A 17,598-nucleotide genomic window follows, 5' to 3' on the forward strand; every position below is an offset into this window, starting at 1 on the left:
TGGCTTTACGAAATTACGGCATGAAACAGTGTGCTATTGCTCTGCAGTATGGCATCACTCAAGGTCAGGTGTCAAAGATCCTGAAACGAAATGCTCAGAGGGGTGTCCCTACTCCAATACTGAGGCCAGGACGTCCCCGCAGAACTACAAGGAGGGATGATCGCCAGCTGCACCGGTTAGGTCGCAATGGCCGTACCAAGTCAGCTAATCGGCTTAGGGCTGGGTGGCAGCAACTGACAAATGTGCCTGTATCCAGAAGGCTAGTCAACCAACGACTGGTTCAAGCAGGCTATCGTGCCAGGCGTCCCCTTAGAGAGCCACGCCTGACCAGACAACACCACCAGCGCCGATTGCAGTGGGCCAGAGAGCACCGTCAATGGCAGCCAGGACACTGGAATCACGTGATCTTCAGTGACGTCTAGATTTCTGGTCCATCGTCAAGATGGCCACGTCCGAGTGCGCAGACAAGTACATGAGGCCTACAACAAAGATTGTATAGTGACAAGAGTCCAAGCTGGAGGTGGTGGGGTGACCGTTGGGGCTGCTTTTCATGCAGGGGGCAAAACTGACCTGGTTGTTCTGAATGGAAACCTGAACCAGTTCAAGTACAGGGCCATTCTGGAAGAAACATTGCTTCCATTTGCTCGTGCAGCCTTTCGAGGAAACTTTGTCTTCCAAGATGACAATGCACGGCCTCATCGTGCTCGCATGATCCAACACTTTCTTGCTGACCGTGGTGTAGAGCATATGGAGTGGCCTGCCATGTCCCCGGATATGAATCCGATAGAGAACTTGTGGGCAGAATTAACGCGTCAAATCGACAACTTGGACCAGCAGCCGACCTCTGTGCGTGAATTGCAGCAGGCTATTGTCACTGCATGGCAAGCGATTCTTGTCCAATCCTTGGCAAATCTCGTGAACAGCATGCCTCAACGTGTACGTGCTCTCCTGAATGATCGTGGGGGTTACACGAAGTACTGAACTGTAATTTTACTGTCCGTAATCTCAGTCGTAATTTAACTTTTGTTTTTGTTAAAAAAAAATTTGGCTAATGTGCAAAATAGAGATACTTCTGGAAAACGTACAGAAGTTTAACACAGTACTGTCCATGAATTGAGTTCGATATCAGTTTACATCACTTTCAAGGATCAATTTATTTGTTTCGAAATGTCAAATGTGGTTTTTGTTTCTTTTAAAGGTCACATTAACAAAATCGAGAATAATTTCAACATAATTCCAATGAGCTTTAGGTTCTAAGACATCTTGAAAAGTAAGTTCACCCCCACCAAAAAAATATTCCATATTAAATGCCAAGTCTGTATGTATATATATATATGGTGAGCCAGAAATATGGTGTTTTAAACCTTATGTAGAGGTAATAAAAAGTCGTATTTCAAAACAAATTTTTACAAGAAAGTGAAGGACATAACATCCCATTTATTTGTGGAAAAGAACATCTTAGAGATGCACACCATTTCGTCTGACACATTTCTCCAATCTTGGACGCCAATTATTCATGACGTTCTGCAACATGGCCACGTCAATATCATTGATTTCGCGTCTGATGTTTTCCTTAAGTTCATGAAGAGTTTGTGGACGGTTTAACATACACTTTGTCCTTCAGATACGACCACAATAAATAATCACATGAAGTCAAATTGGGTGACCTCGCTGGCCATGGAATATCGCCGTTTCTGGAAATGACATGCTTTGGAAAGAGTGCCCTTCCAGTAGTCATGGACACTCTGGCGGTGTGGGAGGTTTCACCATCTTGCTGAAACCACGTCATTGTGCTCACTTCTGCAAATCTGTTTAATTCACTGGAGAGGAAGTTAGAAACCATAATCGGTATATCGAGCTGCAGTAAAAGTGACGGCATTTCGTTATCGTTCTCAAAGAAGTAAGGCGCTACGATGCCGAACGACGAAAGTGCACACCACACTGTGACTTTGGGACTGTGTAACGGTTTCGTGTGCATTTCTCAATTGTTTTGCCTCCAAAAAATTAAACTAAATCAGTAAAAATAAGAATAATAAAAATGCATGTTATGTACTTCAGTATCATGAATGAATTTATTTAGAAATACAATTTTTTATTTCCTTCACACAAATTTCAAAAATGACCATTTCTGGCTCACCCTGTATATGCACAATATCTCAAAAAGTTGAGGACGGATTCAGATGAACCGTCGTAGACAGGTTGGGTGTTTGACAAGGAAGAATTGATTCAATTTTGGTGAAGATTCGAATCTGGATCAGAGACCTTTTTCAAAAATGATTCTTCACCATTGAGTGATAGGGCCAAAAACGATATGTAGCATGATATTTCAAAGAATTGTGGACGACTAATGACAAAACTTGGTGGAGGAGTTGGATAAGTGATAAGAACAAACCCATTAGATTTTGACTCAGGTCCGAATCCAGATCTGACCTATCGGTGGATACAAAATACAAACTATTTAGCCTGGCGGAGGTATGCTCTCTTCCGAGTGCCGTTCTAGTTTCCCCTCTTTTACTCTACTAGAAACACCCGCTGCCTTTGAGAGCAGACTGGGGAGATGGGAAGGAGGTGTGGGGAGGTGGTTAAAATGTATTTTGTATCGTGTTCAAATAATCCCCTTGTCTGCAGCAGGGGTGAGTAAACCACTTGCAATGTGGCACGTGTTCAGGCACAAATCGTAAGTCATCTCTTTTTATTTTTTTCTGTGCCCAGGAATTGCCCATATTTAAATTGCCCATATTTTTTTTGTGCCCTGATCCAGGGTACTACCAATGTGTGTGCATGATTTGGTGGAGTTTGGGCCGGCCTTATTTTTCTCTGATTTTGAGACATACACATCCACCCATACAGTTGTCTTATTTGATAAATTGCATTGAACCAGAGCTTTTAAAAAGCAAATTTCACTGGGCGACAAGGGTCAAGAAAAGTGATGATTTGGAAAAAATGTATATTTCTTACAGAGTTACTGAGAACCGAGAACAATCAAAACAGAGACAAATCATTAGAATAGTTATTACAAAGTGCTGTCTTCAGCAAATCATTTCTTTACGAATTGTCAGTTGTGGAGGAGTTCGTTGTCCGGAACACTAACGGTGCTCTTTCTTCTGTATAAATTTCACCTCTGCCAGTCGTGGATCAAAGTGTGCCGTCCCAGAACTGTTGAGTGCGATGTACATCCGACTGTTGATGGCTTCTCGAGTAGCTAGACTGTTTGGGCCCTTCAGGATAGTGTGACATGAAACTGCATGTTGAGGACCATTGCCGTGAGGAGTCAGTGACAGGTAAGCTTGTACTATTGTTGGTAAACAAAGTTCCAGGCACAGAGATCTTGTTTACCAGTGCCATCTGCAACATCAAATGGTACAGGAAGGTTTCCACAAGCGAAGTGTCTGATGATTTCATCACAGAATTGTGACAAGAGGTCTTCCAAAAAAGTCCCTCCACCGCATCTCGTGCTGAGTCAATCATCTGTTTCGTACTTCGTGCCTCGAGAAACAACTTTAACCGCTTTACCATGTTGTTCTGGTCCTCGGCATGTCTGTGTCAAAACTTCTTTCTTACCAAGTACAAATTCAGAGCTGACACTTGATGCAGAACGCTTAATTGTCACAAGCAAATTGTGAACCATTCTTCTTTCACAGTCATCAACTTCTTGTTCAGTGTTCTTCTTCAGCTTTTCCTCTTTGCCACCTGGAAATGGATCATATTCTCCATCAAGGACAGAGAAGCAAGAGTAGCTGTTTTTGCAATTTCAATATCGCAGACAGTTGCCATTGATTTCTGACAATCTTCCTGAAGTTTTTCGAACAGACGAAGTACATCAAGCATCAATGCTGTATAATATTCCTGGTCGACACCTTCTTTCCAGTCTGAGGAATCTTCTAACTGACACTTTCTCATTCTTTCTTATTCTGATAAACAACATTATGAATTTGTTTTGCTCCCATGTATCACATGTTAGGTTTTTTAAATTTGTGTTCAATTTGCAAAATGCAATGTTCTCATTTAGTCATGAATAATACATCGCTGTAAAGGCCTAACCTCGTGCCGGATGTAATGCCATAACTATGTCCCTGATGTTACGCTTTCTTCCTACGTCTGTCATCCCGATGCCAAGCGTCTGGAATTCAGCCCATCACCTACGGACGTCGGATAGAATCAGGCATGTGGTTGTGTTCAAATGCCGTTAGTGAAGCGACGGGACAAGTTGAGTGTTTTGTGGATAACATGCACATTGATAGAGGCCTAGCCTAGCGTTAGTCATAATGACGTCCCAGTGAAAAGAGTGTGACAGATGGACTGACACTTCTAGCTACTTTAATTTATAGACTATCACAAGATCGGCCAGTTAGCTCAAACAGCCATTGACTGGCTTAGATTATTGTTTCCCTAACTAAAGTGGGCGTCGTAACCAGTATCACATGACGTCTGTATAACGCCAATTCATTTTTATATGCATTGACCTCATCAGCTGATTACTGTATACTACTGTGTTCAAAAAGTATCTGACCTTTATTTTTCGTGCGTAAAAAAGAAGAAGCCAGGGAGGCGTTGATTGGTGCACGTATGTAGGCGATCCTAATGCGCACGCATGAATTTTTTCCCACCTGCAGAAGCTGTCATTCGACGGCAGACCGCCGATGAGTAAGGACATGTAAGTGAGCACCGTCGGATTTTCGTTTTTGACAAAATGACGGAAAAACTTGAACAACGCTACTGCATCAAATTTTGTGTAAAGCTTGGCGATTCCCAAGTGGAAACGATCCGCAAGATTCAACACCGTTCATTCCATTATGAAGGAGGATTTGGGCTTCAGGAGAATCTCAGCGAAGTTTGTACCAAAACTGCTAACGATTGAGCAGAAGCAACTCCGTTTGGAGATCGCACAGGACATGCTGGAGACTGTGAACGGCGATCCCAGCTTCCTCAACACAGTGATCACTGGCGATGAGTCCTGGGTTTATGGGTACGACCCAGAAACCAAGTTGCAGTCATCACAATGGAAGCATCCAACATCCCCGAGGCCAAAAAACACAAAATTTGATGCAGTAGCGTTGTTCAAGTTTTTCCGTCATTTTGTCAAAAACGAAAATCCGACGGCGCTCACTTACATGTCCTCACTCATCGGCGGTCTGCCGTCGAATGACAGCTTCTGCAGGTGGGAAAAAATTCACGTGTGCGCATTAGGATCGCCGACATACGTGCACCAATCAACGCCTCCCTAGCTTCTTTTTTTTTACGCACGAAAAATAAAGGTCGGATACTTTTTGAACACACTACGTAGTTACTATATCACCAGCCAGGGCTTGGGGCCTCCCGAGACTGAGTATCTTGGGTCTTTAAGCTCTCGGCAAACAATTTCCCGAAGGTGTCTGAGCCGTGTGCCTCTTTATCACTGTTCGGTTAGGAATGGACCCAATGGACGTGGTCAGTCAAATTAATGCAAATGATTCAAGCACCGTGGACAGAGGACAGATTTGCAAAAAAATAAACCCAAAACTTTCCTTTATTCCAGAAATAACCGATTCAATTAAGGATATTTTTCCAACAAACGTTCATATTCCCAAATAAGGTAAGTATAAAACCCAAATTGCAATTCCTTGAGTAAAGTTGCTTTCACAGACAAGGCACGGATTGTGTACGCGTTCACGATGGATGTGCTAGATAGGGACAACTCAAATGGCGAACATTTAACGGAACGACTATTCCAGCACATGTATGTTCTTTACCCTGTTTGGAAAGGTTACAAGTCCTGAAGAATCAACAACACATTCGATGGGAATGTGTATTATTATTATTATTATTATGTGACATTTGCCCAGATAAACATTGATTACATAGTGTGGAACACTTATTCTAATCAGGAACAAATATACTGTAGGTTAATTCTCAGAATCTCTCCAAACAAACAAGGAACATGGATTTGGAGGCAGCGAGTTAGGAGGGAAAGAATGGCCGACACCTCCTCCGCACCTGGAGACGTGACATTTGAAGGTCGCCATCCTGCGGATTGTGCCTTTGAGCGGTACGGACATTCACAAATCCGAGCAATCTGTAGCGCGGTGCTTAACTGTGTGTCACACCTGGACAGAAGGGCTCACATCCCATCCGAAGCAAACATAGGAACTAGTGGCAGATGCAATCGCAGGTAGTCACCTGAAAAATGCTCTCGCGTGAGAATGCAGGAAGCTCAGGACATACCTATAGCTTGAGTTATCCCCTCTTTTACCAAGCCCTTTCTGCAATCCCATGTTGAGGTTTGCCACTGCGAAAGAGGTGGCAACCTTTGGTAACTTCGGTTCACTGATCATAGTCTTGCTTTCAAGCTTCAGCGAGCATTTTGCTCTGTGCCATCCAAAGAGCTGACCAATAAGAAGGTGATGTTCAGTTAAGAGACCGTTTTGGCTTCAGTTTGAAAAATGGTCCCAAAAACAAGTCTTCACTCTCAAACACCTCACCTTGGAATAAGAAAACCCACATTACGTCATCACTAGGTCAGTGCGTTTTGTAAATACATTTTGCGCAGCACCAGAACATGTTTTGCATTTAACGGAGCAACAACAATCCACTTTACCATTTTAATCCATTTAACGCAGCAACTTGGATGTTTAATGAAGATTTACAAGAAAACGATCTAACACGAGATTGCAATATTTAATTGTAACAACTCCGAGATTATTTTTTTTGTGCTTGTTTTACTGGGAATATGTCTTCCTTCACAGAAATATGAGATTGCTGATATAATGCACTTGTTCGCTCTATTTTGTAAACATTGCTCTGCCGGATGGGTTTTGAGAAGCACTTTTAAAAATAAATTCCACAAAGTATTAGTACTGGTGTTGGCTTAGCGGTTCGGGTGCCGGCTTGGGATCCGAGGATCCTGGGTTCGAATCCCGGTTGATCGCTGAATTAACACCAGGGGGGGTTGACTCAGCTTGTCACCCTTCCGAGGTCCGCAAATTGAGTACCAGTTCACTGGTAATTCCCTGTGTGTCGCAAGAGGCGAATAACAGGGTTGGCGGCAGGAAGGGCATCCGGCCATAAAACATGGCTTCAAAAAGGGGACCATGGTGCCCAAAAAAAGGCCAACCCCTGCTCTGTGGGGGAAAATGGCCTCTAAAGGTGGTTCATAATGCGGTCATCGTATTGCTCGAAGCTCGGTGGACTCGTGTACCTGCATATTCAGATACAAAGATGTGATCAATAGACGGTAGTTATCGGTCACAGGTGCCATGATGGGTGAAAACACGGTTGGGATCAAGTTTACAGGTATAAAGAAAGGTATCACATCCGTCTGCATCTCAAGTGCAGCACAGCCAAGTTAATTCCCGTAAAGATAATTGTATAAAAGTTTCCTAAAACCAAGAAATGCGACAATCGGCTATAAGTATTCCGTTTTCAGAGGATTATTTGTGACGCAAACAGATACATTAGGCAGTTTGCCATTTCCCTCCCACCAGATCCGTTTCCAGAGGATTATTTGTGACGCAAAGAGATACATTGGACAGTTTGCCATTTCCCTCCCACCAGATTTGGGATTTGAACCTGCAACCAACAGATTGCAATGCAGGCCCAGCCAGTTTTGGACCCCGAAATACAACATTCCCTGTAACATAAAGGTTTAAAAAGGTCAATCTTCACCTTTTTATAACCTACTGTGGTTTATTAGCTCAACCTGAAAAATACACCTGTAGGATACTCTTGCCACCCTACGACTGAGCGTAGATCTGACGGGTTGAACTCCTCATCCTCGCTTCCAGCTCCTCGACGGCGAACGTCAGGTTTCGTAGTTGTGTCTCCACGGCAACCATCCGCACTTCCTTTTCCTGTTCTTTCCTCTGGGTGATGGCGGACTGTCGAGAATACTCGAACCAGAGGCACGCACATCCCCCGATGAAGATGACGGACTCTCCGACGAGATCCGCCCCGAGCTCGATGGCGGCAGCCTCGTTTAGGGGATTGACCGGCGATGCCTTCAGCCCCATCATACGCATCTTGGCCTTCATCTCAAGCAGGTGATAGACTGCAGTGGAAGAAAAAAAACAATGATGTCTGATTACCTGGAACCTGTAGCATTTCAAATGGCATCTCAATACGATTATCAACTGGAACAGATAATGTAGCATTACCATTAATATTCTTATTACCATCGGCGGACGTTAAGGGCCCCACGGTTTCTTTCATAAGGCGTGGGTGACTTATCACCGGCATCCTGAAGAAATTACAAATTTCTGTCCAAGTGGTCAAACTAAAGTGAATTTGGATGCCTTGGATCCGAGAGGTAGCACACTCGAGTCTAGGCTGTCTAGCCTGGGTTCGAATCCTGACCCAGCTATCCTGGTGTTTCACAGCTATGGTGATTCAACAAGGTGTGTTCCAGGGATGGACGTTAAAATTGCCGTCCCATCTGTTGGCATTACATGGTGCACGCTGCAGATCACACGGTGTTATTCGTGAAGCGTAGGCGAGCCATCGCCGGCATCCTGAACAAATTGTCCAATCAAAGACCTCTATTCAATCCCACTCCTCCCTCCAGGTCTTTAAAACAGCTGTTCACCACCATCTCTCGTCTTCCCCCATCCAAAACCTTGATCTTTTCTACCCCCACGAATTCACTCCAGATCCTCTTTTTGGAAATTCTGACTTCCTTCCTGGTAGTCCGAACAGTGTCCATGTGTTTTTTTTTTTTTTTACCTCTCCCACCCTTCCCGTGCCTCCTCCTTCCTTCGCCCCCCCCCCCCCCCAAGCCCTCTCCCTTCCACAGATCTCCCGATGTCCCTATGCTCTGCTGTTGTACTTGTGTGCTTCCCTCTCTCTCCCCATCTTGTCTCCCGCTCCCTTTATCTTATGTTTTATGTGTCCGTTTGTCTTTTTGTGATTAATGTTAGCTCTTACACGAGCCTTGATCTTATATGAAATGAATGAATGAATGATCGTTTTAAGGCCATTCTCCCCGCTGGAGCGGGGGTTAGCCTTGCGGGCCCCATGACCTCATGGTTCCCTGTTTGAGGCAATGTTTTTATGGCCGGATGCCATTCCTGACGCCAACCCTTGGTCGCCTCTTACGATGCGCAGGGATACGGTGTACCTATTCTAAATCGGGGTACACAGAGTGTGTACAACAACACAAGTTTATATACAACAACAAAAAAATATTACAAATTTCTGCTCAAACTACTGCTGGGAGGGCTATGGCAAACCACCCTCGCTCAGGAAGCTGCTTCGGCGTCACTGGCGCTCTGCGGCAAAGTACGGTACAGCAGAAGAAGAAGAACCCACACCAAAAAGCGCAACAAAAATCAGAATGAAGGAACACGCGTGCTCTACAAATGCAGCACCACCTGCTGTCACCCCAACAGAACGGCCGATTTCTATGGACATTTGTGTGTCCTTTTCTTCCACGTGATCCTTGCAAAGCAATAATTCAGTCGGACTTACGCTGCGCTGGCCAGATGCACGCGAACGTCTTAAAGAGCTCGCTCTTCCTCGCCGCCGCCTTTATATTCGCAGCCACGGGTTTATTCAGGTGTCTGATTCCCAGCACGATGAGCTTGGCAGCGGGAAATGCTCCCACAACCATCGTCCGGGTTCCTTGTTAACGACTTAATCCAACAACGTGCACCAAGCTTCGGCTACGTTCAACTCATTCGCCTTCCGTCTTTTAATATCTACTGTACGCCATGCACTGTACGTTGATTAAGCGTTCCTACATTACGTCATTGATCCCTCCACTGTGATTGGTCGATTGTCCATTACGTCATTGATCCCTCCACTGTGATTGGTTGATTGTGTTACTTTGCCTCGTCGATTTACTGTAATCGTAGAAAACGAAACTTTTCCTTCCTTACAGTTTATCATTCGAAATTATCCTCAGCAAATAGATCGAACAAAGAATTGAAATAAAACTTCACCTTGTAAACATTCATAGACAATTAAACGGCTTAATAAATCACCTTAAATTAATTTATCACAGAGCACATTAAATTATAAATCGATCGATTATAGATTATAATAATTATATAATACGAGAGAATATTTCTTCACAACAAAAACAAAAGTAACATTTAGTCATTCAATGATAGCACGATTAATATAATAATGGTTTCCTGTGGTACTGTAACTGTATTACCGCGAATCTGTATATGCCACTTTACGGACATTAATGCCAAAACGAAAGCAGACATGTTTGGGCGGGCTGAGGTTTCCTGGTAAATGAGAAGCACAGAGATCAACAAAATATTAAAGTACAAAATCAAGGCGACGGGATGACAGTGCAATAGTGTCAATCACAGGCTCCACAGAGATGTGTTTACTCGTTACTCCATTGCTTTGATGCCCCCGAGTGCGTGTAGTGCGAATCCAGTCACATGATTGTCTCCCGCACGTGAACCGAGTTGGGGGCGAGAGCCCCGTGAGCCCCTCACTCCCACATCCACCTCGATCGTGCCACCTATACTGGGTATTGCGTATATTCGATAACGTGGACACTGGGAATATAGTGTTGCGGATATGAGGATTGTGTTTTTTTATTGTGTTGTATTGTATAGTAAATTGTTGTAAATATCACCCTCTGTAAAATGTAATGATTCCTTGTAAATACCTCCGTAGTGTAAAGGTCAAAGGGCGTCCCATAATTAGTCCATAAAGCATACACGTCAGCCAATCATAGAATACCCCCTGGTTGATAGTTATATCTTTATTATGTGTATTAGGGTAAGGCCTTGTCTTCCATTAAGATGACACTCCATTGCACCAAGTGAAATAGATAGATTCCCTTCATTCTTCATTCCCATTCCCAAAACCTCCATTTCCCCTTTCGTCATTGCCAAGCCTCGATTGCCAATTACATCCCCTCCAAAACCACCATTGAACATGTGCTCGGGTCGGGGAAGACGGGCGTGCGCGCCCGTCGTCATCAAGGGCGGAGCCAGAGGGTCGCGCGACCAACCAGGGCCGAGGTGAGCACACCGATGGGCGTGTCCTGAAGGCCGGCGGCTTGATCGCCGGAGGCGTTATAAAGGCGCGCGCGCAAGAAGCAAGGGAGTTGTCGGTGGTGAGGAGTGATTGGACCAAGAGAGAGAAAGAGTGGTTGGACCAAGAAAGAGGAGATCCAGAAAGAACATCCAAAGAGAGGACATCCCGGAAAGCACAAAGCCGGCTATTCGTCGCCTTGCTCGCCAAAGTTGGACTGAGCAGTAGTTAACAGCAAGAAGCCTGTTGTAGTCCTGGAAAAGCGCGCGACGTCCACCGCCGCAGCAGCAGACAACAGCAGCAGCAGCGGCGGCCACAGCAGCAACAACAGCCGCTTGGGGCCTGGACGGCAGTTTTGAGCAGGGCCGTGAAGGAACGGCGGCTGCTAAACGCGCCGATCGTGCTGCAGGACCCCCTTGGACCTTCCTCTCCCTCCAGCCATCCACCTCCTGCCTTTCCATCCTCTTGTGTACGTGAGTTTGTTTTGTTTGTTTTGTCCTGGGTATTTAATTAAGCTTGTATAAGGAATTTGCACTGTGTCTCTAATATCTTCTGTATATTATTTTATTATCTTTCCTTCTCCTTGGTTTTTATGAGCCTGTAAATAGCAAATAAATTATATTCGTATTTCCAACCTTTTTGTCTGCTTCTTCTTCACATCCGTGTCGCCTTAGTCTTTTCCCTATTGGATATCTGTGGCGCGATCCGGCCAACGTTCGGGAATCGGGTTAGTCGGGGTAACTGTACGACCGTGGGGCCATCCGCTCGGCAAACACAACATCTTATCCGCGGGCCGTAACAATTGGTGTCAGGAGTGTCGGATTCGGACCTGGGACTAAATTTATTTAGCCCAAATTTTGGAACACCAATTGTACTGTTGGCAGTGTGGAAGTGTAACTCAGTGTAACTCATTGGTTGGAACTGGTAACGAACCAAGGTACGAGCAGGTGGTCGTAAGAATGTCAGGAATGCATCTCGCCCTGTCGAAGCTGGGAGTCCTGTTGTGTAGCTTTAGCACGACCCCGGGCTAACACACATTCCCAAGCCCGTACTATTGTCTTTCATCGGGATGCAAAGAGGATGAAGCAAATTCCCAGCAGGGAGGGGAGCGAGCTGGTGCCAGTGAGGCGACCGAGTAACGTTTGCGGAGAACGGATTAGAAGCAGCAGAGAAGGGATTACGATTTCAGCGCACAGAGGATTAACTGAAGTTTGCCGATATAAACAGAAGAGACTTTGAGTCAAGGCAGCACTCATCCTCAGAAGCCCTGCCCGACGGAATGAACGCGTACCACGGGTTCGGCGCTGCAGCCACGAAAGAGGGACTATGCGGATAGAGTTACCTGGTCCATTGAGTTAAACGGTATTATTTGGTATTGGAATGAAGTGAACAACCAGTTAATAAAGTGGTGATCTTTTGTAAACCTGTGACATCATTGGAGTCTTGAGTCTCACACCACTTCCCCGACAATCTGGAGGCACCGCTGGATTTCGAGTGGACGTCGCCAAGGTAAGCATGGCGTCTTGGGGATGGTCCATTATGAAATACGAATTCTGAACATGGTGGAGGATGTGTGTGTGGGGCTTGCCGCGATATAGGTAATCCAAGGAGTGTAAACGTATTTTTGTCACGACCGTCCCAGGTAAAAGTCACGGATGGAACGTTTTAAATGATTCTATTATTCGTGTGCTTGCGAGGATGCGTACGGTATATGCTGGGTGTTAAGAGCCTTACTCTGGTCTGCAGGCAAATCGGCTCATGAAGTGCACCATGAGGTGATTTGTTTGCCGGTTCGGTAAGGTTCGGTAAGGTACGTACACGTGTACAATCGTGTACACCCGTTTTAAATAAATAAAGAAATAATTTTTTTCAGTTTTCCCGCCATTTCTAAAACTCGTTTGATTACAATATAAATTAAGGACAGACAACGCCATCTCATGCCGGTCCAGAATTATTGTGAAAGATGGCGATTGGATGAAAATTGCATACCGACACTCCCTCACTGTCCCTCATTGTCCCTCATTTCCATTTCGGCTACCTGTCTCTTGCTCCCGCTCCTTCTCCCTCCCCTCCCTCTAGTTCCCATTGGCGGACGTTTTGCGAGAAGCAAAGCGTTTTGCAGGAAGCTTCCAGGAAGCAAAGCCAGGGCTGTTGCTTTTTCGTGTTTTTCCTCTGCTCCCTGTGCTTGATATTTAAATCCCATTCGAATGTCAAGTAAATCGGATGGAAATTGAGGATTTTGAAATTGTTGTTGACTTTTGGCCTATGTGGAACAAAATAGTTGTTGGTTGAACTACAGACTTGGCATTTAATATGGAATATATATTTTTTCTTGACTTGGGTTTACTTTCTTAACTCAGTATATCAATCTGGTGAGTTTCTTTTACACTTCAGTGATTTATTGGCGCTGAGGAAGCGCCTTTAGCGATTGACTTCCAGCCAGTGTAACGCTAATTCCTGTCACAGGAATTCGGAGATCATATAAGTGGGCGTGGCAGTTCCTGATTGGTTCGTGTTGGGGAACGCCTTCTCGCTGCCGACGTGACGTAAATTCGCGCACGCGCACTGGTGATTGGCGCTGAGGAAGCGCCTTTAGCGATTGACTTCCAGCCAGTGTAACGCTAATTCCTGTCACAGGAATTCGGAGATCATATAAGTGGGCGTGGCAGTTCCTGATTGGTTCGTGTTGGGGAACGCCTTCTCGCTGCCGACGTGACGTAAATTCGCGCACGCGCACTGGTGAAGCTTACTCGATCTTACTCGATCCCATATTACATGTACTTTCATTGCATACAAATTATACTTCCTCCTAGAAATTCCAAGCCCGAACCTCAGCGCAATCCAAGAGGATTCACTTGTTTGTTAAAAGAACCATGTCACTGATTGTCTGTCGCAGCAAGAAGTCAACAACAGGATTATATCACAGGTGGCGTGGCAAAATGTACGGACAGGTGCATTTGATGATTGGCTTCTCAGTCGGAGATAAAGATGATATTCAGACAGATAGAGACAGACAGACAGACAGAGATAGATAGACAGAGAGAGACAAACAGACAGAGAGACAGAGAGAGAGAGACAGAAAGAGAGAGAGACATAGAGACAGACAGAGATAAAGATGATATTCAGACAGATAGAGAGAGACAGAGAGACAGAGAGAGAGAGACAGAAAGAAAGAGAGAGAGACATAGAGACAGACAGAGATAAAGATGATATTCAGACAGATAGAGAGAGAGACAGACAGACAGAGAGAGATAGACAGAGAGAGACAGAAAGTGAGAGAGAGACAGACAGAGAGAGATAGACAGAGAGAGACAAACAGACAGAGAGACAGAGAGAGAGAGACAGAAAGAAAGAGAGAGAGACATAGAGACAGACAGAGATAAAGATGATATTCAGACAGATAGAGAGAGACAGACAGACAGACAGAGAGAGATAGAGAGAGACAGACAAACAGACAGAGAGACAGAGAGAGAGAGACAGAAAGAAAGAGAGAGAGACATAGAGACAGACAGAGATAAAGATGATATTCAGACAGATAGAGAGAGACAGACAAACAGACAGAGAGACAGAGAGAGAGAGACAGAAAGAAAGAGAGAGAGACATAGAGACAGACAGAGATAAAGATGATATTCAGACAGATAGAGAGAGACAGACAGACAGAGAGAGATAGAGAGAGAGAGACAGAAAGTGAGAGAGAGACAGACAGAGAGAGATAGACAGAGAGAGACAAACAGACAGAGAGACAGAGAGAGAGACAGAAAGAAAGAGAGAGAGACATAGAGACAGACAGAGATAAAGATGATATTCAGACAGATAGAGAGAGAGACAGACAGACAGACAGACAGAGAGAGATAGACAGAGAGAGACAAACAGACAGAGAGACAGAGAGAGAGAGACAGAAAGAAAGAGAGAGAGACATAGAGACAGACAGAGATAAAGATGATATTCAGACAGATAGAGAGAGACAGACAGACAGACAGAGAGAGATAGACAGAGAGAGACAGAAAGTGAGAGAGAGACAGACAGAGAGAGATAGACAGAGAGAGACAAACAGACAGAGAGACAGAGAGAGAGAGAGACAGAAAGAAAGAGAGAGAGAGACATAGAGACAGACAGAGATAAAGATGATATTCAGACAGATAGAGAGAGACAGACAAACAGACAGAGAGACAGAGAGAGAGAGACAGAAAGAAAGAGAGAGAGACATAGAGACAGACAGAGATAAAGATGATATTCAGACAGATAGAGAGAGAGACAGACAGACAGACAGAGAGAGATAGACAGAGAGAGACAAACAGACAGAGAGACAGAGAGAGAGAGACAGAAAGAAAGAGAGAGAGACATAGAGACAGACAGAGATAAAGATGATATTCAGACAGATAGAGAGAGACAGACAGACAGACAGAGAGAGATAGACAGAGAGAGACAGAAAGTGAGAGAGAGACAGACAGAGAGAGATAGACAGAGAGAGACAAACAGACAGAGAGACAGAGAGAGAGAGAGACAGAAAGAAAGAGAGAGAGACATAGAGACAGACAGAGATAAAGATGATATTCAGACAGATAGAGAGAGACAGACAAACAGACAGAGAGACAGAGAGAGAGAGACATAAAGAAAGAGAGAGAGACATAGAGACAGACAGAGATAAAGATGATATTCAGACAGATAGAGAGAGACAGACAGACAGACAGAGAGAGATAGACAGAGAGAGACAGAAAGTGAGAGAGAGACAGACAGAGAGAGATAGACAGAGAGAGACAAACAGACAGAGAGACAGAGAGAGAGAGACAGAAAGAAAGAGAGAGAGACATAGAGATAGACAGAGAGATAGACACAGAGAGAGACAGAGAGAGAGAGACAGACAGAGAGAGACATAGACAGACAGAAAGAGAGACAGAGAGAGAGAGATAGACAGACAGAGAGAGAACATTTTTGGGAACGTTTTGGAAACATTCAAATGTTGGGTTTTGCTGACGTTTCCACAACGTTGTTTCAACGTTTTTCACATTACTTTCCTGCAACATTGAAATAATGTTGTTGTAAAACGTTTCCACAATGTCGCTACAACGTTTCACTTTCGTTGTTGCAACGTTTTGCTCCAACGTTTTGGGAACATTCAAATGTTGGGTTTTGCTAACGTTTCCACAACGTCGCCACAACGTTTCACTTTCGTTGTTGCAACGTTTTGCTCCAACGTTTTGGGAACATTCAAATGTTGGGTTTTGCTGACGTTTCCACAACGTCGCTACAACGTTTCACTTTCGTTGTTGCAACGTTTTGCTCCAACGTTTTGGGGACACTCGAATGTTAAGTAAATCGGATAAGAATTCACGAGTTATTTAATTATTAGCGATTAATGAAGTACTTATTTAATTAATTACATTTCTTATTACATTACAGTAATTACATTACAGTAATTACCTGAGGTAATTACAGTAATTACAGTTCCGGTAATTACAGTAATTACAGTAATCATTACAGTAATTGCAGTAATCTTATTACAGTAATTACATTACATTAACTCAGGCACCTTTTGAGTAAGGAAGCTGATATTTGGACATGACACTGACCAAGTGATGTGGCTGTCAAGGAAAATTTTGATTTATTGATTAATCATTTAATAAATTAACTCGTTGATTTATAAATGACTTATTTAATTAAAATTCCTCAGAGATACATCTTCGGATGAAATACTTGCAGATTGGTTATGCTATGAGCCAATTGATTAAGGAAAATATTTTGTGATGGCCATATTGGCAATTTCGTGGCCATATTCGTGGCAACTCAGTTAGTGCCACTGCACCTTTAAAATGCATCCCTGCGTTCATTTTTCGATCGATTGAGTTGAAATTTTGAACAATCGGATCTGGACTGTCGTTGTTAACGACTCTAGCACGCACCCGTCCAATCAGGATGGAGCGGTATGGTCCCCGGATCATCACTGCCCGCAGTTTTAATTAGTTTTACTTTTTCTCTTGGTCATATAATTTTGAAGACATGCATGTCATGATATAGGAAATGTTTGTTCTGTTGAACGGAATAAATGTTGTTTATTTGTGTGGGTGTGTATTTTTGTGTATTTTGTATATATTTTCACGGCTAATTCCAGTTAACATCCTGCAAAATTTGCTCGTTTTTCTGGCCGAGTCGAAATTGCGTTGAGTTCCTATGGCATGCACCATTAAAAGCCCTGTGTAATGGTTGAGCTCCCTTTATTTCGTTTTGGTCATGCGGATGAGCAGACAAAGTGACGAATGCTGCGGCTGGAGCAGTAGAAGCGATGTTTTTAATTGAAACGATGTAATTTAATTAAAAGTGGGAGGGGGCAACACCACGCATACCTCTTTTAAGGTGTGTATAAACCCTGGAATAAACGTGGGAGGGGGCAACACCACGCATACCTCTTTTAAGGTGTGTATAAACCCTGGAATATTTCAGCAATCAATACAATGCTGAAACTATCTATCTATAATTCCAGTAATCTCTGTGTGTATGTTTGTATGTTTGTATGTTTGTATGTCTGTGACCGCTGTTTCTCGACAACCACGGGTCCGATATACTTTAAACTTGCCAGGTATATTGCTGGGGACCCGAGGATGTGCCTTTTCAAGGTTTCATATTAATCGG

The 17,598-nt window shown here is 44.0% G+C and overlaps 1 protein-coding gene across 1 annotated transcript; it reads right to left on the minus strand.

Moving 5' to 3' along the window:
* Positions 1 to 5,488: 5,488 nt before the first annotated feature.
* Positions 5,489 to 9,721, minus strand: OPA3 (outer mitochondrial membrane lipid metabolism regulator OPA3). The gene is made up of 2 exons (XM_068131434.2): positions 9,439 to 9,721; positions 5,489 to 8,023 (listed from the first exon to the last, which is right to left on the minus strand). The coding sequence occupies exons 1-2, from the start codon at positions 9,578 to 9,580 to the stop codon at positions 7,710 to 7,712; spliced, it is 456 nt and encodes a 151-aa protein (XP_067987535.2). The 5' UTR covers positions 9,581 to 9,721; the 3' UTR covers positions 5,489 to 7,709.
* Positions 9,722 to 17,598: the final 7,877 nt, after the last annotated feature.

This window comes from Myxine glutinosa, chromosome 11, assembly GCF_964187855.1.
Source record: "Myxine glutinosa chromosome 11, kmMyxGlut1.1, whole genome shotgun sequence".
Taxonomy (NCBI): Eukaryota; Metazoa; Chordata; class Myxini; order Myxiniformes; family Myxinidae; genus Myxine; species Myxine glutinosa.